At 50.0% G+C, this 25,259-nt stretch overlaps 1 protein-coding gene across 1 annotated transcript; it reads left to right on the top strand.

Moving 5' to 3' along the window:
* Positions 1-5,553: 5,553 nt before the first annotated feature.
* On the top strand, positions 5,554-16,398 carry SPRY4 (sprouty RTK signaling antagonist 4). The gene is made up of 2 exons (XM_068979775.1): positions 5,554-5,670; positions 15,321-16,398. The coding sequence occupies exon 2, from the start codon at positions 15,368-15,370 to the stop codon at positions 16,265-16,267; it is 900 nt and encodes a 299-aa protein (XP_068835876.1). The 5' UTR covers positions 5,554-5,670; positions 15,321-15,367; the 3' UTR covers positions 16,268-16,398.
* The last annotated feature ends 8,861 nt before the right edge of the window (positions 16,399-25,259 follow it).

The raw sequence follows: 25,259 nt of genomic DNA, 5'->3' as shown, positions 1-25,259 counted from the left end.
CTGGATTTAGCTCCCACATCTGAAATGAGCAGTGTGCTTCATTGTAGGTGAACCTGAACTGATGCAAATTTGAACTGGCCATATATTCATAAAAATCTTGATTCAGTTAGCCAAAGCTAAAACAATGCAATTCTGACTGTACAGTCACACCTAGGAGGAAATCACTCTGGACTATCTGAAGTTTAGGAAAGCTTCTTTTGCATAGCCTTCCACAGCCCTGTTCTTGGACGGTCTTGAAGGAAGAATGGGGAAGAGGAGGCTAGTGACCTGTATTATCATAACCAAACTAAAATCTTCAAAACTTCTCTGTTAAACAGAGCAATGAGAGGATCTCAAAACTACTTGTGCACTTGGCTCTGAGCTTGAAGAATATCATGCCCTTTAGGGCTCATGATAACCCCCTGAAGCAGATACTATGACTATCTCCTTTCTCACAATAGAGATTTAAAGAGATTAAGAATTATGTAAAGTCACCAGATGTTTAACAATCCCCATCCCAATACTGATATAAGAGAACCATCATTCCCAGCATATTATAGGATCTGCTACTGCCTAAAACCAAACATCTAAAATCAACTTTTTCGTGAACTATTTAAGATACCCAGCCACACAGTTAAAAATATAACTTTTGTCCTGTAAAAACTGTACTAGTTAAAGCAGCAACGATAGCACGGTATGACCCTTTGAACTCTGTGTTGAAAAAGAAAACTTTGTTTGCATTTTAGTGTTTTTCTGAGGTTTTGATGCACCCAGATAAATAGGCTTCTCTTAAAATTCTAACTCACTCCCTACATTAAAATGGTTGGATATGTTGAATAATCATCAAAATGTATATTTAGCACTAAGAATGTGCCAGGGGCTATCCTCAGTGCTCTATGAGCATTATTCCATTCAAGGTCCACTCAGGCCTTTTTGGTAAGTACTATTATTAGTTTTCATATGAGAAAGAAACTTTGTCATAGGAAAAAGAGGCACATAAAGTTTAGCTAACTTGTCCAAGGCTGTGGAGCTTGTAAGGGTGGAACTGAACCCCAGCAGCCTGTGGTCAATGTTTGTACATCTGTTTTTCAAGCTTTCCGGGCTTCAAAACACCTCAATACACTGAGGGTGTACACTAGCCCAGAAACCCTAGGGGCTAGTGCCAGAACAGAGTTCTCACCTTAGGTCTGACATGTCACTCTGGCTATCTTAACTTGCAGGACCACTCCGCATGGCTCCTTCCTGCTCCTGGGACTTCTGCCACCCCTCGCCTGGCTCAGTTGGCTTCCTGCAGATGCGAGATGCAGGAAAGCATCGCCAGCGCCCCCAGGGCCTTCCTTTGCTTTCTGTACTCTCAGATCACTGATGTTAACTGTAATTAAATCATCCTTTGAAACAAACAAATTATTATTTGTTAACATCTATCTCCCCTTCTGACTATATAAATAATAGCAGTTTCAGAGTTTCTATATAGGTGGGGGCAGGTCATCTATTTGTGTTGGGGGCTTGGTTCCGGGGCTTCCTATTTGATATAAGGTTGAAAAAAGTCAACTGAAAACACAAATAAATGAGGTTGCTGATGAAGATAAGGGACGACACCATGGTGTCACCACTGACAGTAAGCTCTGTGTGAGTAAAAATGGCATCTATCTCTTTCCTCACTGTAAACCCAACACCTGATGCACAAGAAGTGTATAATAATGTTTTGTGGAATTAATAAATAATTAAAACAGAGCCTCTGACTTCTTATCTGAAAAAGAGAGAAGATAAGACCCAGAGCACGGTTTTTTTGAAGCACCATGACATATGAAAACAGGTCGAGCATAGGAATGGCATACAGTAAGTGAAAGTGAAAGTGAACTCACTCAGTCGTGTCCGACTCTTTGTGACCCCATGGACTGTAGCCTACCAGCCTCCTCTGTCCATGGGATTTTCCAGGCAATAGTACTGGAGTGGATTGCCATTTCCTTCTCCAGGGGATCTTCCTGACCCAGGGATCGAACCCGGGTCTCCCGCATTGTAGACAGACGCTTTACCGTCTGCACCACCGGGGAAGTCCCAGTGGCATACAGTAGGTTCCCCATAAATGTGTGGCACTGAATGGGAATTCCTGCCTCTGCTCACTCCCACTGTATTCAGCTCCCATTTTAATAAAAAGGACAAAGCACAGAACTGAAGCCACTGGACTCTCTGGACATGATCTGGTAGGGGTGAAGACGTTTACACCTGTGTTAGGGTGGAAGGACTATAATTGGATAGGTAGAAATGCAGGGCTGTTAGGATCCACCTCTAGCAGGAAAGTTATACCTGGGGGATAGACAGGCCAGGTTTGGAATGAACAAAGTCCCAGGAAGTAGGGGAAAAAAAAAAAAATCCAGTGCAGGTCTACCTGCCACTCAATCTAAAGAATGAAGGTGGTGCCATCAAACCAGGAAGGCACAGATGCCTAGCATTCCCCCATCATCTTTCATTTTGTCCCCTTTCCTCCAGCTAGTATTAAAACACAAATTAGAGTGTGTAGGGATCCTGCTTAAGACCCTGAAGAGGACACTATCTGAACTCACCAGGCTGATCTCAACCCTGCTCGCCAAGCTGTGGCCACAGAGGCCTCCTGTAGGCAACTTAATGAGGCTTTCCCCAGGCAACCATCCACCTCTCCTTCCCCGCTGGGCTCCCTCTGCCTGTCTCCTCACCCTCCTTCAGGACTCCTTCCCAGTCTCCAAGTCTCAACTCATAACCACTTTATCAGAAAAAGACCTGACCCCCTCACCGCCATGCCAAATTGAAATCAGGTCCTTCCTGGCTCTCCACATACCCTCAGATCTTGCTACATCTCCCTCCTAGCACTTATCATAGACTCAAATTGCATAGTCTGCCTTCTCCCCAAATTGTGAGCTTCACCAGGGCAGGGAGGGCTGTCTGTCCCTCACGACCAAGTGCCCAGAGTCAGGGCAGGCCCCAGCACAGAATATATGATTGAATGAATGAATGGATGGATTTCTCGTAAGTAACCCCCAAACCTCTCCGCTCTTTAGGTTTCCAGGAACAGTGGAATATGGTCCCCAGTGCCCTCCCAGACACTGAGTCACAGTCCGCTCAGGCATCAGAGGCTCCTCCCAGTTCAGGACTGGTATCCTTCATGGACCCACCTTCCCACCATAGCTGGGGTCTCCTCACTCCTCTAGAAAAGCTGAAAAAAGACCAGGAATGAAAGGAACACATTTCTTGGCAAATTTCTCTAATAAAGAACACAGGACAATTCCGCCCCTCCACCCCCACCCCCATCCCCATCTTGACTTTCTGGTAGAGTTCAGAAAGGATTTCTTTATTCTCATTCTTTTAATTGTTTAAGCAAGGCCATGAGCAACCACTGGCTGGAAAATTACTGCTTCAACTTTCCTTGTTTAACATGTTTAAATGACTTGCAAAAAACACGTTTTTAGGTTTGTGATCATGAGTTTGAGCAAGCTCTAGGAGATAGTGAAGGACAGGGAAGACTGGCATGCTGCGGTCCACAGGATCACAGAGTTGGACACCGACTAAGTGACTGAACAACAACACGGTTAGTGATATGGAGACTGGGTGATAGAAAGATCCGAGCTGCAAAGGTCTATAGAATCAGCACCACAATTTAGTAAATCTTTCATTTATCAGGAGCAGGACCCTTGGCCTGAATTTCTAAATCTGACCAATAGGAATAATGATATTGAGCTTGGATGCCTGTAAAGAAAAGAACTGAATGACTTTAAAATACTCTCTTATCCTAGTAAAGTGTTTTTCTCTTGGCATTCAGTAAGATCTTGGTCCTCAAAGGAAATCTAAGCTTTCATAGTGGAGGGCCTGCTCTGCCCCCAGGAGATGAGTAAGTAAATCACATTACACAGGTGCATTTGACTAGCGAGAAGCCATCTTAGCCTAGACTCGGTGACCTTGGGCTCTGGTCTGGGTTTGTAAAACGTCTCTCCCTCTGCCGATCCCCTGGGTCCCAGCTCCAGCCCAAGGCCAGACCTCTGGTCTGGAGCTTTCCATCTGCTCCACTGACAACTGCCAAGCGCAGTCCTATGGTGGCGTAGGAAGAAAAAGTCAGCCTCACCACCTCCCGGTGAAGCGAAAACACCACCAAGATAAACCTTTCAGGGGGGATTCAGGCCCTAGCTCAGCCTCATCCCTGCATCAAAGCCACCCCCTACCCCGAACTCCCCGGAGGCTACAGCCTCCTCCGTTCTTGGGCGGAGCTGGGCCTGCTGCGAGGGCTCCCCGCCTTCCCGGAGTCGGGCCTAATGGCGGGGGCTTTTCTTTTCACCCGCCGGGGCTGAGGCTCTACCCACCTCCCCCCCTTGCCCCACCCGCCCCATCATTAACTGCAAAGAAAAGATCCCGGCCATTTCCATTTCCTCTGCGGCTCAAGAGCCCTGTTGTTATCTAATCCCGCGGCCACCCCAGCAGCATCCTTGGCGCAGACGGCTCCACCCATCCACCTGGCCAATTCTGCACCGCTCCCGCTTCTCTGGCGGGACACTAGTCAGGGCGGTTTTGAGGAGTGGCGCCTACAGCAGCAAAGGCTGTGGCCTTCCTCAGGCCTGAGTCCCGTGAGGGCTGAGAAACGCGCGGGAGTGGAGGGGAGCACTAGCCGGGGCAGCAGAGGGCGAGCGGACGCCGGAGCACTGCGTACATTACACTGGGGCAGGAGGAAGTGGGGCGCTGCCAGGCGAGAGCCAGGTCTCTAACTGAGTAGCCAGTCCACTCCGGGGGGTACTAGGGCCGGAAGAGGCTCGGCCCAGTCCTGTCCACACCCAAGAAGTGGGGGAGGGGGGTGATCTGCACTTATTCAAGGGAGACTCAGCCTCAGGAAGGGAACCAGATTCACTCAGTAACCCCTCACTCCGCCCTTCTTTGATATGGACCTTTGACATTTTCTTAAAATTTTTTATAAAGAGCTTCAAGACCCTTCCCCCCCGACGCCCCTACTCTAGAGAAACAGAAGGCCCCTAGCAGGAGTCCTTCGTTCCCCCACCCTCTGAATGCTTGCGGCGGGCAGAAATCCCTGGATCTAGGTGTGTCCTCCCCCACCCAGCTCTTAGCCCAGGATCCTGAGGTCGCCTTGTCCCCCCCACCCCGCCCCCAGCAACACGGACGGTTCCAACCCTGGTCCGCAGTGGCCTGAAGGTGGCCTTTACCTCCTCTCGCAGGCTGGGAGGGGGTACAGCCCGCGCAGCTGAACCAGCTGCAGCAGTCGCCGCCGCCCTCCATTCATAAGGAAAAAAAAAAAAAGGCAACAACAACCTCCACCCCTCTTTGTAAAAGAGCGACGGCCCCTAGAGGAGCGAGAGCCAGCCCCAGCAATCACGGGTTAAGTCCTTTTCCGGCCCCCCATTCATAAAAAAAGGAACGCGGCGCATGCGCGCGCGGGGTCTCTTGTGCCCACCCATTCATAGAATCGCGAGCGGCGCGCGTGCGCACTGGAGCTCCCTTCCCTCCCATTCATAAAAAAGCCATTTTCCCAGGTAGGGGTTGCAACATCGCCGCGGAGGCAGTGAAAGAGGCTGACAGCGCGGAGCTGGCGCTGCAGAGCGCAGGGAGCCGAGCCGGTTCCTCCGGCAGGCGTCTGCGAGGACAGCGGCGTCCTATCCGCTCGGGTTCGGGGGTTTACACAGACGTGGAGCAATGCTTGTGACTCTGCGGCTCCTCAAAGTAAGTCCTCGACCGGTTTCGGGATGTGAAGCTACCCTTCTCTGAGTCGCAACGCGACTCCCCCTCGGGCTGGGGCAAATGCTGCGCTATTTCTATACGCGCCTCAATGTTCTTTCCCTCTCCCTGCGCCTCCTGGAGCAGCTGCGGTACGCCGCAGCTCCCTGACGCCCTCGGCTGGGCCAGTTAGGCGCCGGGGGTGCTCACAGCCTGGTACCGGCGTTCCCGACCCCCGGGCATTGCCAAGCCGGGCTCTCCCACTCTACCACTCAGAAGCCCCGTGCGTGTCCCGGGAGTTTGCTTCTGGCCTGGCCCCTTTCCGCCTACCACTACCCACCTCGGGCGCTGGAACAGGCGACTTTGGGCTCCGTGAGGAGCCACCTCTTGGGTCCGGCGGGCGCCTTCACCCTGGGCGGCTCGCCCACCCTGGGCTCTCTGCCCACGGTGCCAGTGTGCCGTAGATCTCCCCAGCCCGCCGCAGCGGCCTATGCTCGACGGAGGTTTTAATTTACCCTTCGGAGCCGTGATGGACTAGGTTTTCTTTCCTTCTGCCTACCCCTCGATGGTCAGCGCAGGGCTAGCCCGGGACTGGGCATTTCTGCTCTCTCTGGTGAGGCGGTTCCTCGCCGTCTGACCTTTGCTCTGCTGCCGCATTTTATGCTGTGCAACTGCTTTGCAGTTGCTTTCCTTTCCCCGGCCTCTGCAGGGGCTGAGGATCCTCGGCCTCCTCGTGTCCCCCTATACCCTGGCACCGAATCGTGCCAGGCCCCGAGGCCCCCGGCCGCGCTGGGGCTGTGGTGGGGGCTGAAGGTGCGTTTACATAACGCCGGGCGTGTGGGAGCTGGAGGAAGAGGTTGCGTGCGTAGGAGAGATAAGGCTCCTGCCTTCCCTCCTTCCTTCTTGGTGGTACCAGGCTTGACATCACCGAGAAGAAAGAAGGACAGAGACGGTACGTTCTGAAAATTCTGAATCGCCAAGGCTTGGGAGGCAATGAAGGGGGGTAAGGGCAGGTTTGGCCAGCCAGGACAGCTGGAGCTTGGCTCCATCACTGGGGCCAGGGCTGTGCCCAGTTTCCCCTCCCTGCAGACGATCAAAAAGCATTTAGACAGTAGCTGCTCTTGTGCAAGAAGCCAGTTTCTCAATTCACTTTGATTGAGGGCTGGGGGTTGTGGGTAGAGGAAGTAAGAGAGGTGGAAAATGGTTGCATGGCTAGATGGGCTGAGTGATGAAGGAAAGAAGAGAACTGGGCTGGAGGGCTGGATGGTGGGCAGAGGGGAGAGATGCTGGCTGCCTCATGCACCAGCTGGTGGATGGGTATCCATTTTGCCAGGCCTGGATGAGGGGGACAGAAGGCTGCCTTGTGGCCCATTAGGGCTTGGAGAGCACCTCTCCTCCCCAGGATGATTTGTGAAGAAAGGAAGGGTGTGTGTTCAAAGGGGGTGCCCAGACCCAGCGTGAACCCCCTCTTCCTGCTTCCAAACCAGTGGCATGATTCTCTCCACTTTGGGGGCTGGGTAAGAGAAAGTGCCTGTCAGTCTGGTTCGCTGACTGAGGAGGCTCTCCAGTGCCTCTGAGCCTCTCAGGGCTACAAAGCTGGGAGGTGAAGGCCCAGAGCATTTAGGAAATGTGGGCTTATCAATGTCTTATTAAGCTCGGTCTGGCCTGAGGCCCTACCCAATATTGCACTGGTGATTTCACAATGTTTAGAGTTCCCTGGATCTTAACACAAATGGGGCATACACATCTGAAAATTTCAGTTTTTCCCCTTAGTGAAAAACTAAGTGGGTATGGGGCAGACTAGGAAAGCGAGGGCAGCCACTGACACCCTTCCACCTCTACCCCCGCCCCCTGCCTCTGTCTCCCTCTATCTCTTTAAGCAGAAGGGTGGGAAAGACATTGTAGACATGTCCAGTATAAAATCAGACTGCCTCTTTCCTAGCCCTTGGGAGGGTCCTCACTTGCCAGAAGGCTCTAGATGAATTCTAATATGAACAGTGCACACCCTGACCAACTGAGCTGCATGGCTAGTACAAGGTAGGCATTTTGATGGCAGATTTATAAAATTTCCTTGATGGACAAATGCTCAGTGAGGAAGACATCTCTTGGTTATCTTCCTTTTTAGATTCTTACTCTCTGTTCTGTGGAGAATAAGTGCTCTCCTGCTCATTCCCACCACCTTTTCTACCAGTACCCTCTGAAATGGCAACATCTCCTTAGAGCTTCCAAGGGGCTTTGTGGGAGGAGACTGACCACATGGAACAGAATGATTCCTAGTTAAAGCAGGGCAGACGCTGAAGACATTTGGAGCTTGCAGATGTCATTTTTGCTTTCATCCTTCCAGAATAGGTGGAGATGGTAAACGTGACAGTGCCTCTGACTTGAATAACAAATGAAGGCAGCCTTTCAGTGCAAAACTTGAAAGTCAGTGACTTTAAAATTAAGGGAGGAAAAAACACCCATTAACACTTCCAGAAATGGCCCCTGAGATGTACTGCTCTGGAGCTTAATGCTTGGGATCACATGTGTGGAATTCTCTTCCGATTTCTGACGCTGTTGGTCCCTTCATGTCGCATCTTCCAGCACCACTTTTTGGGCCCCCCGCAAGCCTTTTTCTTTTCCCAGGTTGTCCTCTTGGAGAGGGCCCAGGTAATGGTACCAGGGTGCTTAGAAAGGAGCCCCTTCTCTTCAGAGAAGGAGTTCAGTGTAAAAACTATGGGATTCAGTTTGGTTCTGCATCCAGAGTTGTCTATCATCTAGCTCCAGCTGAGGCAGAAGTTTCCTTGTGAGGAAAACCTCTGGATCTAGGGACAGAATTGAAAATGTTGGATTTGGGATATCGATACGACTTGTGTTTTTAAGGAAGGGGAAGGGCAAGAGTGGAGAAGCTCCCCTCGGATGGCCAACCTAGAGCTACTGGACAAAAAGCAATGACTCACTGGAATATATTTTTACTCTTTCAAAAGAGCCAGAGGAAGAAGGTGATGAAGGGCAACATAACAGAAGAATGTATTACCTCTTCTAGACCAAGGTAGGGAACTGGGTCAGAGTGGATGAGAGGTTAGGAAATATGCTAAACTTGGGCCTTAGTCTCCCCATCTGCAGAGTGGGGAGAACAACCCCCGCCCCCACCCAGGGGCCAGGGCCAGCTGAGCAGCTAGCCAAGTGTGCAGGGCTGGGGCTGTGCCCTTGTTACTAGGGGTGCCTGTTAGGCAGGCCTGGTTGTAAGGAAGACCCTTCCTCCACAGGAGACTTGGGGTACTTCTTGATGTACAGGGTGGAGGATGCCGAGCTCTCAAGGGGCCCTGGGGCCACCCTGCAGATCCAGACAGCTGACAAGGCTGGAGATGTATCCGGGACATGTGGCTGGGTTTAAGAGGCTCCACCGTTCAGCTGTGATCATGATTGTTCTTTCCAAGGACAGTCAGTGGAGGAAGCAAGGGCACCAGGGAGGGAGCACAGATGTGCTGGTCTCGTGGAGGAGGGAAGGGGCCCTTCTGGGGCAGGTGGCCATTTGCAGAAAAGTGGTTTCCCTTGTCTTTTTCTGGTTGGGGGGAGGGGGAGTCATTTCCTGCCCCATCCCAGGAGTAAGCTAAAACCTATTATTGTAACTCCAGTTCATAGTGGAGGGTGGTGAGACCAATAAAGTGATCTTTGTGCCAATGTGGGGGGAGGTCCCTCCCTGGGGTTTAGGTTCCTGGTCCCCCACCCCCAAACTCTGATGCAGGCCAGAGGTTCCGAAACTGTACCAGTATTTAACAGGCTTCTTCTAGCTCCATTCTTTTCTCACTCTTGACTTCTAATCCCTCTTTAAGGGGATCTGCTGCTACTTCTGTTAAGTCGCTTCAGTCATGTCTGACTCTGTGCGACCCCATAGATGGCAGCCCCCCAGGCTGCCCTGTCCCTGGGATTCGAGCAGACAACAATTATGAGGGGAATACATCAAAGCCAAAATGTATAGCTGGTTAGAATAGTCCAGAACCAAAAAGTACAGCAAGACCCCTCCAACTCAGCCTTGCACAGGGGCTCTGGAGCACAGCTGACTGGTTGTGGAAAAAGAAGTCTGGGAACTGATAACTGAGGATGAGACGAAGTGAGGATAAGCAGCTGTTTTCTTTTATGATCTCTGACAGGTTATGGCCAGAGGTCAGCTCCTAGTGGTGCTAGAATGGGGTGGGGTGGAGGGGGGGGCAAGGATTCTCAGACAAATCTAGCTGTCTAAATGCTTTATTCTCAGCCAAGATGATCTCTCTCTGTGTAGGGTACAGGGAATACAAGCTCTGGCTTCCCTTGTCGTCCTCATCCCCTTTATTTTTTTAAAATGTGTCATGTGGGATCTTAAGGATCCTTAGTGAATTGTAGTTCCCTGACCAGGGACTGAACTCTTGCACTCTGCATTGAGGACATGGAGTCTTAACCACTGGGTTACCAGGGAAGTTCCCCCCTTCCTCCCCTTTAAAGTCGTTCTGAAGCAATAATTGGAGCTTAATGAACTGAGACGTTGTCCCAGAGAACCCAAGGGATAGTGGCAGATGTAGCCCCGGGCTTTTACGCAACCTGTTGTTAAGTTGCTCAGTCGCTTCCAGTCTTTGCAGTGCCATGGACTGACTGCATCCTGCCAGGCTCCTCTGTCCATGGGATTTCCCAGGCAAGAATACTGGAGTAGGTTGCCATTCCCTTCGCCAGAGGATCTTCCTAACCCAGGGATAGAACCCGTGTTTCCTGCATTGCTTAGAGACCTTTTTCTCTGGGCTGTTAAAGGGTTAAACAACCTTCCCTGAAAGCACCTGCTAGGACTGAATGAGGCAGTACAAAAAGTGCCCCTTCATTCAGAGCTTCTTGTCAGTTTGGCATTAGCTGACCTGTAGTTTTCAAAGTACAGCTGTCAGATTTTCCTAATATTTCTCAACTCCTCTCCCTGGGTTAAGTCCAGGGGAAGTAGTAGATGGCTGGACCTGACAGTTAACATGGGTCTTGATTCTTTGCAACCAGCCTGCACTGAGCTGTGTGTCACCTTGATGCTCAGCCCCTCCCCGCAGGTATCATAGACAAATACAGGGCGTTGTGCTCTAGGCTTTTTAATATCCACTGACTGGGTATTCTTTCTTCTGCCTTCCTCTTACCCTAGCTCTTCCTCTTCCTCACAGACCTGGACCAGGAAGCCACATCCATGAATGTGCCCTGGGGACCCTGAAGTTCAGCTTTACAGATGGGAGGAGAGGGGATTCCCACCCACTCTAGGCTTCCCTTTTAGGGGCTGCTTTATGGTGAGATCCTACAAGTGAGACCCATTCAACCTTAAGAAACCTAAAAATGAAAACACTTAGTAAAATGGGGGTCTGTGGAGGACAAAAGGGACAGCAAAGAAAACGGAGTTGGAAGCAAAGATGCCTTAAGCACTGACGCTTCCTTTAGTGATAGGTTTCAAAGCCCTGGCCCCCACTCTCCACACTGAAAATTCCCCTAACTGGGGGCCAGTCTGATACCAGCCCTGTCTGGCTTCATTTCCAGGCTGGTTGGGTTAACAGCCCGAAGATGGCCTGATGAGGTTCCCCGAGGGCTGATGGCAGACCCAGGAGACTGGCAGAGTTCTCAGCTACAAGAGAGAAGGGTGCCTTCCCTGAATATCCAGAAGTTATTGCAAGTCCAGGCAGCGGGGATGACTGGGTTCAACTCCTGCCCTGACCACTTGCCTGCTCTATGACCCTCTGTTCTTCTGCTTCTTCCTCTGCAAAGTAGGTGTTATTCTCCAAAGTGATGGTGAGGATTTAAGAACATCACTGAGGATTTAGCACAGATCCTGGCACCAAGAAATGTTTCATAAATACTAGATGTTTTCCTAACTATTAATTATTATTAGAAAGTTGGAGTGGAGGTAAAAGTTTCCTTTCCTCGTGCTAATCCATAAGGCTGTCACCTACAACTCCACAGAAGTGCTTCTCTGGCTAAGTGGAATCCTGGCTTTGTTTCTCTGTCCACAGTCTTCCAAATGGGCCATCAGTTTCCCAAATGACCTAAAGGAAGCAAAAGCCTCCTCTCTCCTATTTATATTACAAATCTCCTCCTTCCTAGCAGGGGAAACAGAGTACATATTAAACTACACTTAAGTTCAGCAGTATTGGGTAGACTGGAGGGTAGGTGTGTCCCAGTGAGTAGAGATCAATCTTTGAAACCTAGGAATGGGGAGGTGGGGGTTTGAAACTTCACTTTGCTGTGCTGAAGTGTTATCCATCAGGCTATCAGCAAGTTGTTTTTTTTTTTCACATGAGTCAAATGAATTCAACCGTCCTGTGGACGGGTGGTCCCAGCTAACTAGGAGATAAAGGCTGAGAAGATTGGAGACCTATAGGTCTGAGCCAGCTGCTGGCTTTTGCTGGGCTGTAGCCAGAAGGAATCCTGCATCAGTGTTATGATGGGGAAGATGCATTTTAGAATATGCCGGCTGGAGCCATCCAGGGTGTGGCTTACCCCGAGAGAGCTGAGTTATCAGGGACCCAGCTCCCACCCCCTTGTCTGGCCCTAAGTGCAGACCCAGATGTTGACAGCTGCCTCTGGAGGGTAATGGGAGTGGGGTAATGTCAATATCCCGTCACCAGCAGCCACTGTCCCCACCCTGGCTTCCTGGTGGGACTTTTCCAAGAATCTGCCTTGTGAGTCCATAGCCTGTTAAAATCCCTGAGCATTGCCCATGCCTTTGATTCACTCATAGAAAGTGTGCTCATTGTTTAAAGAATCTCAGGAATAGGATCGGAGGAAGGAGAGTGGGTGATCGGTTTAGGGGAGGGAGTACCCACAGCATGGCAAGTCCCAGCCCTGGTCCTAAGAGATGAAAGCTCAACTACATGGGGCAATACAGCCTTCAAACTGCCACTGACATTTTGTTGGCAGGACCCTGAGCTTTGTGACCTGAGCTTCTGGCATAGGGGAATCACGTTGTCTTTGTCCGGGGTGGGGGTTCTGGCGGAGGCACCTCTTGGCTGGCGCCAGAGAGTCGACTCCTGAGCCTCTGTCAGCATTTTCCATTCTTTTGCCGAGTCACACCTTTTCCTCCAGGCAGAGCTGGAACCCGGGGCTCCTAACTCTTCTTCTTTTGACCCCAAACCCATTTATTCTAGAAGCAAGACTTTGGAATCCCTGCAAAGAACAAAGTGAGCCCACTTTAGCATTCCTGAAGTTCTGCCCAATGACCAGCTTGAGCCTTGGAAAAAATTCCTCTCCCAAAATGCTCAACTGACATCTCTCATCCAGCCCCAAACCCAGGACCCCTAAAGGAGGCTGTCTCGGCAAAGAACGGCTTCTTGGTGGCAGACCTGCCTGACACTGAAGTCAAACTCTGCCATAGGAAAGTCTCCTCATTGAAGATGATGCTTTCCTGACATGTGGAGGGAACACGAGGCAGGAGAGAGGCTATCCCCAGGCATACATTCTCTGAAATGGGAAAAACTCTGCACAGAAACACCAGCATCTCTTAAGTGGATAGGGCTGTGGGACCAAAGCCAATAGTTCATGGCCTTTGTGAAGGGGAAATATCAGTTGACTGAGCAATGAACCTTGTAGAAAAGACTTAGGGCTTTTTTCGGCAGATGAGAACCCTGGGGATAAGCTCCCTTTCATTCACTTCATGAACTTTGCACCTAGACTGAGCTCTTTATTTCAGTTAGGCTGGAAAGCATCTAAGAAGTCCATCCCCAACAACGGAACCATTTCTAATCAAACCATTGTTTCCAAGCAGAGGAAGTATAATGCAGAGTTGTCCTGAATGGCTTTTCTCTCTCTCTCTCTCTCTTCATTCTCTATTATAGACATCGATAAGTATGGATGTGTCATGCAGAGCCAGGTATCCTTCTCCTGTAATTGGAATACTAGGGTGACTAGCTGGGGCCCAAGTCTGGAGGGATGTGAGGTTAGAACTGGAAGTGGAAACCTATCCACATCCTCTTCTTAGGTGTCACTTTTTTTTTTTAATTGTTTTTAAGTTGATGTGTTGTATTTTCATTTTTATTCAGTTGAAGTATTTTTCTCATTTTTTGTCACTGCATGTGGGATCTTATTTCCCCAACCAGGGATCGAATCCCCACCCCCGGCAGTGGAAGCTTGGAGTCTTAACCACTAAACTGCCAGGGAGTTCCCAAGGTATCACCTTTGAGGCAAGATGAACCAATAGCAGAGGTACAGTGTCAGCTCTCCAAATTAGAGCATCATTGGCATCTTGAAAAAGCATTTACTGAAGCCCTACCCCATAGCACATTAATCCAATGTGTTTTTTTTTCTTTTTTAAAGGTGGTTATGATCTCCTATCTTCACCCTGGCTGTCTGTTCTATCCCCCAGCCACAAGCCCAGTGGAATCTTCCCAGAGTCTAATCTTTCTCTGGGATTCCAAATTGGGCAGAGGTCTTGGCCTCTGCTGCTACTTCTTTAAATTGGTCTCCAGCCGAATTCCAAATGTAAAGGTCAGCAGGCGAGGAAATGGCACTTCTAATAGAAAACAATGTGCACTTTCTAAATTTGAACCAAGCCGTTTCCGCTCTTTGATTTAAGTGACTTCCTGGGGTTCCATGTCAGGCACTGCAGTTGAATCTCTGGCCAGTTTCCAACTTAAAATTGCACTCTCTCGGTGAAATTAGAAACTGATCCAGGCTTGGCTTAGCTATTCTAGTAAACAGCATTTAGTCTGAATGTTCAGCTCAGTATTTGGAAATGGGTGAAGTGAGTGCCCCTCGGAGAGGATTTCCCATCCAAGTTGTCAGAGGGCACCTGCCCAGGGGTTATTAGCCACTGGAGGTTGTTGCTCTTAGAAGTAGTAGTAATAAGTAAATATCCTGATTGTGTAGGCATCAGATACAGCTCCTCCTTCTCTTGTGTCTATCTGAAATAAAGGCTTTTGTTTATCTAGCTGATAAAAACTCCACGGGAGCACACAGGGACTCACTGTTGTAGTCACTACATCCTCACATTCAGCATAACACTTGGTACTCATTAGTCGTGCTTATTAGTGCTCAGGAAATCTAAATGGTTGCTCTCTGGGATGGTGGTAAATTAGAGAACGTGCTGTGTGTCAGGTAAAATGCTAGGTCCTGGATATGCGTTTTTTCATTTAGTTCTCACAATAACCCATTTTACAGGTGACAGTACTAAGGCACAGAAGTTAAAGAACCTCATTCACAGCAACACTGCTAGGCAAAGGTGAGAACTTGAACTTCGATCTAACTACAGAGCCTGCGTTTATAACTGCTAGCTCTGTCTGTCATAAATCAGAAGCATGTTTCATGGGGATTATAAGAATGAACCTGGATGGCCCAAGTTTGAGCCCTAGTTCTGCTACTGATGGTTTTGTGTGACTTTGGACAAGCTACTTTGAACATTAGTTTCCTATAACTAGAAAAGGGGTAATGGTAGTTACATTCTAGGGTTATTGTGAAAAGTTGATAACATAATAATATGATGCTTAGACGAGTCCTTGTAAGTGCTAAATAAGTTATTTCTACCACTTAAAATTGTCATTACTGTTAATAGTAATCATCTAAGCCTTAATGCTGGGTAGTCCACCAAAGGAATCCTATTTCATTTGGGCTCCCAAGGACCTAATGGTGGATGGGGGTGTTAACAGGCCACCTATTGATGCCTGGAATCCATTCTCTTCCTCCCCCCTACCCAGGGCCCCTAGAAGCCTGTTACTCCGCACATCCCAGGACCTCCGGCCCCATGGAGCCCCCGATCCCACAGAGCGTCCCCTTGACTCCCAGCTCAGTCATGGTCCAGCCCCTCCTGGACAGCCGTACGGCCCACAGCCGGCTCCAGCACCCTCTCACCATCCTTCCCATCGACCAGATGAAGACCAGCCATGTGGAGAACGACTACATCGACAACCCTGGCCTGGCACCCCCCTCTGGCCCCAAGCGGACCCGGGGTGGAGCCCCAGAGCTGGCCCCAACCCCAGCCCGCTGCGACCAGGACATCACCCACCACTGGATCTCCTTCAGCGGGCGCCCCAGCTCTGTGAGCAGCAGCAGCAGCACGTCCTCCGACCAGCGCCTCTTAGACCACATGGCGCCCCCACCCGTGGCTGATCAGGCCTCCCCGAGGGCTGTGCGCATCCAGCCCAAGGCCATTCACTGCAAGCCGCTGGACCTTAAGGGCCCCTCTGGCCCCCCAGAGCTGGACAAGCACTTCTTGCTGTGCGAGGCCTGCGGGAAGTGTAAGTGCAAGGAGTGCGCGTCCCCCCGGACGTTGCCCTCCTGCTGGGTCTGCAACCAGGAGTGCCTGTGTTCCGCGCAGACGCTGGTCAACTATGGCACCTGCATGTGCCTGGTGCAGGGCATCTTCTACCACTGCACCAACGAGGACGATGAGGGCTCCTGCGCCGACCACCCCTGCTCCTGCTCCCGCTCAAACTGCTGCGCCCGCTGGTCCTTCATGGGTGCCCTGTCCCTGGTGCTGCCCTGTCTGCTCTGCTACCTGCCCGCCACTGGCTGTGTGAAGCTGGCCCAGCGCGGCTACGACCGCCTGTGCCGCCCCGGGTGCCGCTGCAAGCACACGAACAGCGTCATCTGCAAGGCAGCCGCTGGGGACGCCAAGGCCAGCAGACCCGACAAGCCTTTCTGACGCTCGGGGTCAAGCCCAGCGCTCCGCCTGGAACCCTGGTTCCCTTCTGACACCTGAGAAGAGCACCATGGCACAGCCAGAGGTTTTAGCATCCTGAGGCTGACCCTGCCACTCCACCCACCCCCCACCCCCAGCTGCTGAAGAAATAGGGACCACCATCACCCACCCCTCTCTTCCCCAAAAGGATGAAGAAGCACTTTGGGGTTGTTTTGTTCAGGATCCTGGAACTTTGTGTGAAACAGTGGCAGGGGTGTGGTGTGGTTTGGGGGTGATTTTTCTTTTGCAGAAGATGGAACACAGATGTGGACACATATCCGGAAGTTGCAGCTGCTTGAATGCCTTCCTGGCCCTCCTCCTCCCTCGCTTTTTCCCTGCTCTTGTGCATTCTCTCTGGCTGCCTGGGAGGAATCTGAGTGGCCAGGGGACTTGGAAGAAGACACGTGGAGTCTTACCATCTGTACCTTCTCCTCCCAGCCTCCACCCCAGTCTGCCCCATCTTGGGGAAGGTGTAGACCCTGGCAATCCCTGTTGTATATACTCGGGAGCCCCCACCCCTCATTCCTTGCTCTGCCTGGAGCCATGGATGGATTTAGGAGCCACTGCACAGTACATTTTCTCCCTTCCAGCTTCCTCACTAACTCTCGGGGGTGTTCCACTCATAATACCGTCCTTTGGCTCTTACTGAGTCACAGACTCACCTGCCTGCTGTGTGCCCCCAGTTCTCTCTACCCAGATCCTTTCCAGAAACTTCACTACGGGTAGAGAAGACCGGGGCAGCAAATTTGAGACCAAATAGCATTTTGCCAATGAGTCTGAGACTGTGGTCTCTGGATCCAGTCGTTACACGTTTTTATATCAGATACTAACGGTGTTTTAAAAAAATAATAATAAAACACTTGCTTCCTTTTGGGCCACCCCCAGGAAGGGCTGATTTCAAAATCTGGGGGGGCGAGCAACCTCAAGGAACACAATCCCCCCCCTCCCCACCAAGAAGAAGATTTTAACAGCAGAGAAGAGAGGCAGCACCTCGCGCTGGCAGTGACGGCTGGGTGTGGGCTTCTTCTCTCCTGATTCTGCTGCTCACTGTCCTAGCCTTTCGTGTACAGTGTCTGTATCTTTAATGTAAATAGTCAGATGGTGACAAAAGAGTCTATTTTAGCGTTAGGAGGCCCTGGCGGGGGGAGTCGGAAGAATGCAGGTGGGGGGAGATTCTCCGGGGGACTTCTTGGGATTGAGCCCTGCTTCTGTGCATGGCCACATGAGCCCCTCCCAGCAGCCCCCAAAGACGTAGCAACTCTCTCAAGGTGCTAAAGGACTCAGAAAGCGCAGCTCGTCCCATGGGTAGGTACTTGTTGCATGCAAAAGCTGTAGTGTGTCTGGTCCTTACTCCCCAGCAATTGTGTGGGGTTTTTGCTTCGTGTGGTATTTTGTGCCTCCTCCCTTTCCCCCTCCCCGCCGTGAGAGAAAGTAGCTTGGGTCAGAAGAGCTACCCTGGGGCGGTGTTGGAAGTGTACTAGGCACAGCCTTTGTAGCACTTCAGTTTGTTCTGTAGGAACAGAACAGCCTCCTTGAAGGAGGCAGGGAGCTGTGATGGTCATGCACCCAATGCTTCTCAAGGACTTTTTTTTTCCCTTCCCTTCTTGAAGACTGGTAGTAACAGCTTATGATTTAGAATAAGTTAATTGTAACTGTAGGTATTTATTGACTGGAAGAAAGGAGGGGATGGTCTTACTATTTTAGGCTTTATTTATATAACATTTGCTAGCTTGTAAAAGGCAAATATGAAATACTGCATCTGCGTTTTCTAAGGCTGATTCCTGTAGCTACCCTTGCCACAGTTGTCATGGATGTATGGATGTTCTTGCACAAATCAGAGGGAATGATAGAAAAAAACACATTCAGCCAACCACTTGTCCTAATTGAATGTATCAGATGTGTACTGAAGAGACTGGAGATGTTTTTCCTCAGAACAGGTGTGCAGAGGTTACCCCCCAAAAGAGAGGGCATACTTTCACTCTGGGAGAAGCCTCAGAACTTTCCCCAAAGCCCCTCCCTCAAATGTCTCCACGGGAAACTTGACCCAGTGGCAAGTTGCACTTTGGTGATCTTTGGTGTTCTACGTGCCCATTCTGTGGAGAACTGATTTACATAAGCTGTGCACACACACACACACCTTACCCCTACCCCACCATCTCTACAAAGACCCTTGTTTCCTGGCAAGTAGCCTCCTGAACACACACACACACACCCTACCCCTACCCCACCATCTCTACAAAGACCCTTGTTTCCTGGCAAGTAGCCTCCTGAACCCTGACTTTGTGTATATAGTTGTAAACATGGATTTTTCTGGGTTTTGGTTTCCTTTTTTTCCTTCCCCTACTTTGGCTTGTTCTTTTTGGTTTGCATCTAACCTGCTAGGTAGATGTCTGCAGAATTCTCTGTGTCCCGTGTGCTCAGCTTTCGTTCTCCCAGCTCTGTGGCATAGCAGTCCCTCGGCATGTTTTTCTGGCAAAAAGAAAAAACTGGCTTGCCTGTGGCCCCCAGGGGCCAGTCAAGGGCCACTGAGGGATCAACCTGTCAGCAACACGACGCATTTCTGTGGCCACTTCTGGCTGATTGTGTGTCCTGTGACCAATGCCTTGCTTGGCTGGATTATGCCTCCTCATCTTGACCTTTTAAGCAGACTGCCAGCTGCTTCCCACTAAGGTTCAATCTAGGATGGCTGGTGGTTCTGCCTGGAACTGGAGGTGGGATCCACAAGCCTGGGCCCAGGACCCTTGTCCTAAGGGGCCACAGCTGCTTCCCCTGGAGGGTGGGTTCGTAAAGTCCCAAAACTCCAGCAAGCGCCCTGAGAACAGGGTCTAGGAGAGCCAAGCCTTTCTAGGTAGAGGATGGGGTACACCAAGGCTCCCCACTGGCTCTGGGAGGAGTGGAGACCAGCCCCTGCTGTTGATACGGGCCCCTTCACAACTGATAGCCGGAAGACCGTCATGTGACGTGTCTGGTTCTTTCAGCACTCTGGAGTCTGCATACATCCCCGCTTGACATCGAGTGAGGCCCAGTTAGATTACGACAAGTCCCTAGTGTGGAAGGTATAGGTTGGGACCAGATACCGTCACGTTCATGGTCTCCGTGCTGCCCCAGGAGGTGTCCAGCGGGGTGTAGGCACCACCACTTTGCACTGTACACGTCACTAGAGCATCCTATGAACTTAACTGGCCTTCTGGTTTATGCCTTTGGTAAGCATTTTCATGCCCTCTGCTTACTGTGACAGTCGGTGACAAATCTTAAGCTGCCATTTTTGCTGTGGGTAACTCGGTGTGGTGTCATGTCTTGCTTTCTCTTCTCACTGCCCCACAGTTCAGTTTTGTGTTAAAAACAGAAAAGCTATTCAAGGGTCCCATCCTGTCACATTTTCCCTCTTCACTGTAACCCTTTCTCACCCCACATCAAAAGTTACCACAGAAGGTTTCCTTTGTATAGAATATTTATTTTGAAGCTCTATTTTAATAGTATTTATTTTAGAAAGTCTACTATTGTAAGAGTTCTTCTGTTTGTGAAGAAAAAGCAAGTTAAAAACTGAATGTACTGATCTAGAAAATATATATAAATATATATTGTTAAATATACGTAGGACTGCCGTTTCTCGTGTGTTTGTGTGTTCACACCCCCAACATCCTCACCCAGCAAGGTGTGAGTTTGTCAAAGAACACCTGCCGAATGGAAATGAGCGACCAGGCTCCAGCGGACAGTGTGGCAGGGGGACAAGGCTTCCTGGCCCTGGTGCTGCCTCGAGGATGACCTTAGAGCCCCTGGAGGAAAGCTTCACTGTCTGACGAAGCTGAATCCTGCCAGGCGCTGCTAAATCCTCTGGCAAGCCCTCCCCTATGCAAGAGTGTATTGGTAACAGATGGATGACTGGGAAGTGGGGGAGGTTCGTCTACCTGTCCAATTTATACAAATTCTGCAGCTCTTTTCTTTTCACTTTGGTGTTCCCCAAGCAGATTTTCATATATGTACCCACACACAGGCTTACCGAAGGCAAACAGAAAAACCCTTGGCAGTTTCCTTATTTTCTCTGGACTGGTGGCTACTGTAACAAGCCCGTCCCCTTGGACTTCCATCTAGTAAATGACGTGCCTCTGCCTCTGCAACGTACCTCCCATCTATCCATCTCCCCCATGCCACGCAGACATTTAAATCAGGATGCAGGAGAGGGGTGGGGGGAGGCGGGGAGGAGAGAATTTAATTACTTTCGTTGCATATGCCAATCACAAGGAGACTTTGACTATTGTCTTGAAACTGAACACATGCCTCCTGTTTTAAAGATACTTTTCTGTTAGCCATAAGGGATCCAACAGTGGTTGACAGAAGAAGCTAGACAGACAGGTATAGTCTGGAGCCCTGAGTCCAGCTCTGGGTTGTCTCGGGTCACCAGGGATGGCACGTTTCCAGTCTTCGTGAAAGCCTCAGGCTCCTGTTCGAGACATCCAAACCCATGCCAAGGATCCCCTGTTAACTTCCCAAAAAGGCATAAAGGATGTCCATCCTCCTTGTGGTCTTCTCAGCTCTAAAACTGCTCCAGAATAAAGACAACACCAGCCTCCCCTTCAGCCAGAACTTGTGGCCTCTCCCGCGCCTGGATATTGGTGTCTTCCTTCACTGATGACACTTGGAGGTGGTTTTCCTTTTCCTTGGCTCAATCCCAGTTACTGACACCCAGGCTTTAAGTCTTGGGTGTCTTGATAGGTGGAGACGTGGGGCAGGCCTGCCTCTGGTTTTGTTTCTACAGTTTAGACATTAAAAATAACAGAAACCTATACAGGATGTTGGGTTTGTCTCACCCACCCAAAACCTTGAGGAAACAAGCTAAACAAATGTGAGCTTGTTCCTTAAAAATTGGTGGCCGGAGAGAAAGCCCTGCCTGTGCCTTCGTTGTCTTTCCTCGCCTGGCCCTGTTCCTCTTGGCTCTCAGTTATAAAATGACTTGGGGCAGTAACAATGCTTAGAATATAGTGAATGGTTCCTTTTTGCCAAGTCTTGAACATACTTGACCGATACCATTGTTAGTTACCTCTTCAAGATGCAGAAATTGAGAGTCAGAGAAGGAGTTACAGGCCTGTCACGGTTGAAGGGTAGATGGGAAAATGGAGAGCTGAAGGTTTAGCAACTCCATTCGGGGCAGAAACACAGGATGGACTAAAAAGACTCCCCAGCAACTAAATTTAAAAATAGAGAAGGATTTCAACTCTCTCCACATCCATAACCACACACCTCATATGACGGCACCACAAGCCTCAGCTCATCCAAAAAAAGAGAATGGTGAGGACGAGGGGGAATCCCCATGCTGATGGCAGAAAACAAGAACCCCCTGGACAACTCATGTCATCAGGCCAGGAGGCCCTGAGCCCTTCCGTCAGCCTGCTGAAACTGCACCTTGGAATCAGCTTAACTTCACCGAGTTGGGTTGTGAACTCGTTGAATGCACCCCAGCAGACAGCTCAGTGCTGGAGGTGTGTGCCAGATGAAAGCCAAGAGGACATTTTTCAGAGCCCTAAGTTTATTCATCGGAACTTTAATAAAACAATATGTCCATGGCCTGGGGCAGGTATAATTTTCATAATTTATGGGTCTCTGAGACAGGAAGAGAGCTCAGGGTTTTATTGTGTTTTGCACGATAAACGGCATTCCAATTGTCTACATGACGTTCCTTAAGGACTGTTGTCTGGCAGGAACACAGGCCTTCTGGAGCCCACCTGGGCCTCAAGGCCCGAGGCAAGGGATAATTATGAATACATCTGTATCTGTTAAGCAGGAGATGATTGAAAAACTCCCTCGTTTCCTTCTGTCATTAGAAGACACTTCCTATGCAGACACCTATATTAACATTTAACTGTTGCAAGGTTGGAACCCTCCCTGCTGCCTTCCTCCCCTAACTTCTCCCTTGGGTCTACCCTCTTTCTTCCCTGTACCTGCAGAGACTAGGTAACCACTCTCCTGACTGGCTTCTCTCTCACTGGGCTTCGGGAAGGAGGGAGTGAGTGGCTTAGGACTGAACAGAAAATCCACCAAGGACAAAGCAAGAGAAGAGTTCCAGGTGATACTCTACTTGGAGTCAGTATTCTAGAAAGTCTTCAGAGTTATAGAGGTCAAGTGGCCTTAGGAAATCATTACAAAAGCTATTGCTTCTGAGCTGCATTATCATTTACAATCTTGAAAAACAATCAAAGTAGGTTGATATAATCAGTCTCCTTTTATGGATGAGAAACCCCTGAGGCTCAGAGAGAGTAAGTCACTCATCCAAGGCCACACTGCTGATAAGTGGTAGGCCTTCCCCCACAGCCTGTGTACTGAATGCTAAGGGCCTACTCTAACTTTCAAACACTCCCCAAATAGCATCTCTCCTAGGATCCTCGCGCCCACCCCCACTGTGTGCTTCTACATAAGTCAATAGGATAGGTAGTATTTAAACAAGATTACATAGACTGATTGAGATTGGACTGGAACCCAGGTCTACGCATCACTTCACAACACCCCATATAAAATGCTGAGGCCCCCTCAAACAGATCTCAGGAAGGATGCTGCGTCACCACACGACATGGTAACAACCCTCCCAACACTGCTCTTGGCCAGCCTTTCTCATTTCCTCTGCAATCAAAAGACGAATTGCTTCCCCAACCTGTGGAGTTACTTGGTCTGTGGTGGCCAGAGGCAAGAATCTTAACAGGGTGAGGGGGGAGTTTAAGTTGCCCCAGATAATTCACAAGTGTGGTCTGGTGGCTTTGTGGGTGGGTGGGGCAGCGGCGGCTGTGTGCAGAGAGATGCATATACAGGATTTAAGGGCGCAGGCCCCCTCTCGGTTTCCAGGGCCAAAGCACAAAGAAGGCACAGACCAAGGAGCCACAGTCACCCGGGTGGACACAGAAGGCAGCAGGACTGGGGACCCCCATGTTTCTAAGCAGAGCTCCTCCCAACCCGAGGCCACTGCTTGACGAGTTTCCAGGCAGTGCTCCAGCCAGCCCTGGATTACCAAGGCTCTCTGAGGTGCCGGATCTAATCGGATTAAAGAACTAGTGTCCATCCAGGTGGAGCCGTTTCCCAGAGTGGGCACAGCCAGGGCCTTGGGGCTCTCTGAGAAGTGGCTGCCACTTCCGCAGACCCCTCCCCTTAGGACCATGTGTGGGGAAGAGCAGCTGAGCCTTATGGTCCCACTGCTTGGGGCCCTGCTCTGCTACCTTGTCTCTTATGACCTTGGGAGGGTCACTGCCCTTCTAATGACACTTGGAGAGTTTGACGGTGGTTGTGCGCAGCACTAATATAACGTTACTCATTATCTTAGAGGCGGAAACATGGTTCATAGAGGAGTAGAGAATATAAGAACTCGGTCTCCTCTCCCGTTAGCCTCAGTGTCTCCATCTGTAGCCTAGACATATGGATCACACAGGCAAGAAATCAGACCGTAGCTTACAGTGTTTTCAGAAACTTGGTTGTTATTTGAAAATGAAGAGACTTCCAAAGCCAGATCTAAAACTTCTCTTGAAAAACAAAAAGCACTGGCTGCTCTGGGCCCCCCATCGCCTGTGGCAGCAGATGGCTGGAGCTGAAAGGCAACCAATTACCCTTTGCAAACTGGACAGGGTCCCCTCACTCTCGCACAGCATCCCCCCACCCATTTCACTGTCCAAATCCCCTGCACTGAGTGCCGGTTGGCACTGATCATGGTGTTTGTACCTTGATGTCCCTTAGCCCAACCTTGCTTCTCTTTTTCACATCATCTTCCTGGCTCTCCGTTCCTAATGCCAGCTGGTGTCAAGTCTGACTGGCCTCCTTGGGCAGTTGAACCCAAGACAAGATGTCCCAACCCCCATCTAGAAGGCTTCCTAAGAACGCCTACCCTGCAGGCATGTCTCTCAGGCACAGGTGTCAGAGTCATAATGCCAGAAAGGATACCTGAGGTCATGGAAGCTGGAGATTTTTCGCCTAGGATTTGAAGGTGGAGGAGGGGGTAAAAGGAGTCCTTTGACACTGTAGATAAATTTCTGTGTATTTTTGCTTTTTGTCTGAGAGACAGTTTCCAGCTTCTCAGAGGGGTATGTGACCCACTACAGTGTTCAGAATCGCTGGTCCAATCCACCCACTTCCATCATATGGGTGAGATCCTGAGTGCAGCTTGTCCAAGTCACACCACAGGTTAGCTGCAAAGCCAAGAAGAGGAGCCAGGCTTTCTGTCTCCCTAGGAAATTGTGGTTTCCAAGCACTTATGTACCAGTCTATAGTGTCTTCTACCGAAAAGTTCCCCGAAGTGATAGCAACAGTAACGATGCCATCAGCACCACACCTGCCGACTCGGTCTCACCCTGCTCCTCTGATCTTTACTGGGCTCCTTCCTGACACTCCTGCAACATGCAGCGTTGCGATGACCTATTCACACCTGTCTATTCACAGCCTGTCTGTTCCTGCAGCAGATGAGCTCTTGTTCTGAGGCTTCTTGTTCTCGACTTCAGGACCACCTGGCCTTTGTCATGGTACACTTAGAAGCTGTCTACTGTGGTAAAACAGCAGGTCGCTTGCTGGTGACTGGCAGCACTCCAGAGTCCAGGCCTCTGTCCGCCCCCAGCCACACCCACTGCCCCAAGCTTGGGGATCAGCATTCCCATACACACCACACCCCTTGGGAAGCTTCCAACACAGCATCTGGCATGTGAGTAGCAGTCAATAAATATTTGTTAAATGTGTTAATTAATTAATGATATACCAAAAGGAGAGTCAAAGGGGAAGGGACAAGTGGTCTCAGGCTTTATTTCTGTCCCAAAGCCAGCCTTGTGAGAGGATGGAGGATTTCCACCACATAACCAGGATGATGTGAACGACAGGACCAGCTTTTACCCCCAGTGGCTGACACTTGAGTATTTAAGTCCTGATGCCAACCAAGTGCTTTTGACCCATATTTTTCATCCTCACTCTGTGCCTATACTTCTATTACACCCATTTT

Source organism: Capricornis sumatraensis, chromosome 9, assembly GCF_032405125.1.
Source record: "Capricornis sumatraensis isolate serow.1 chromosome 9, serow.2, whole genome shotgun sequence".
Lineage (NCBI taxonomy): Eukaryota > Metazoa > Chordata > Mammalia > Artiodactyla > Bovidae > Capricornis > Capricornis sumatraensis.
Note: the sequence above shows the minus strand (reverse complement) of the source record. Positions and strands in the feature narration are given on the sequence as shown.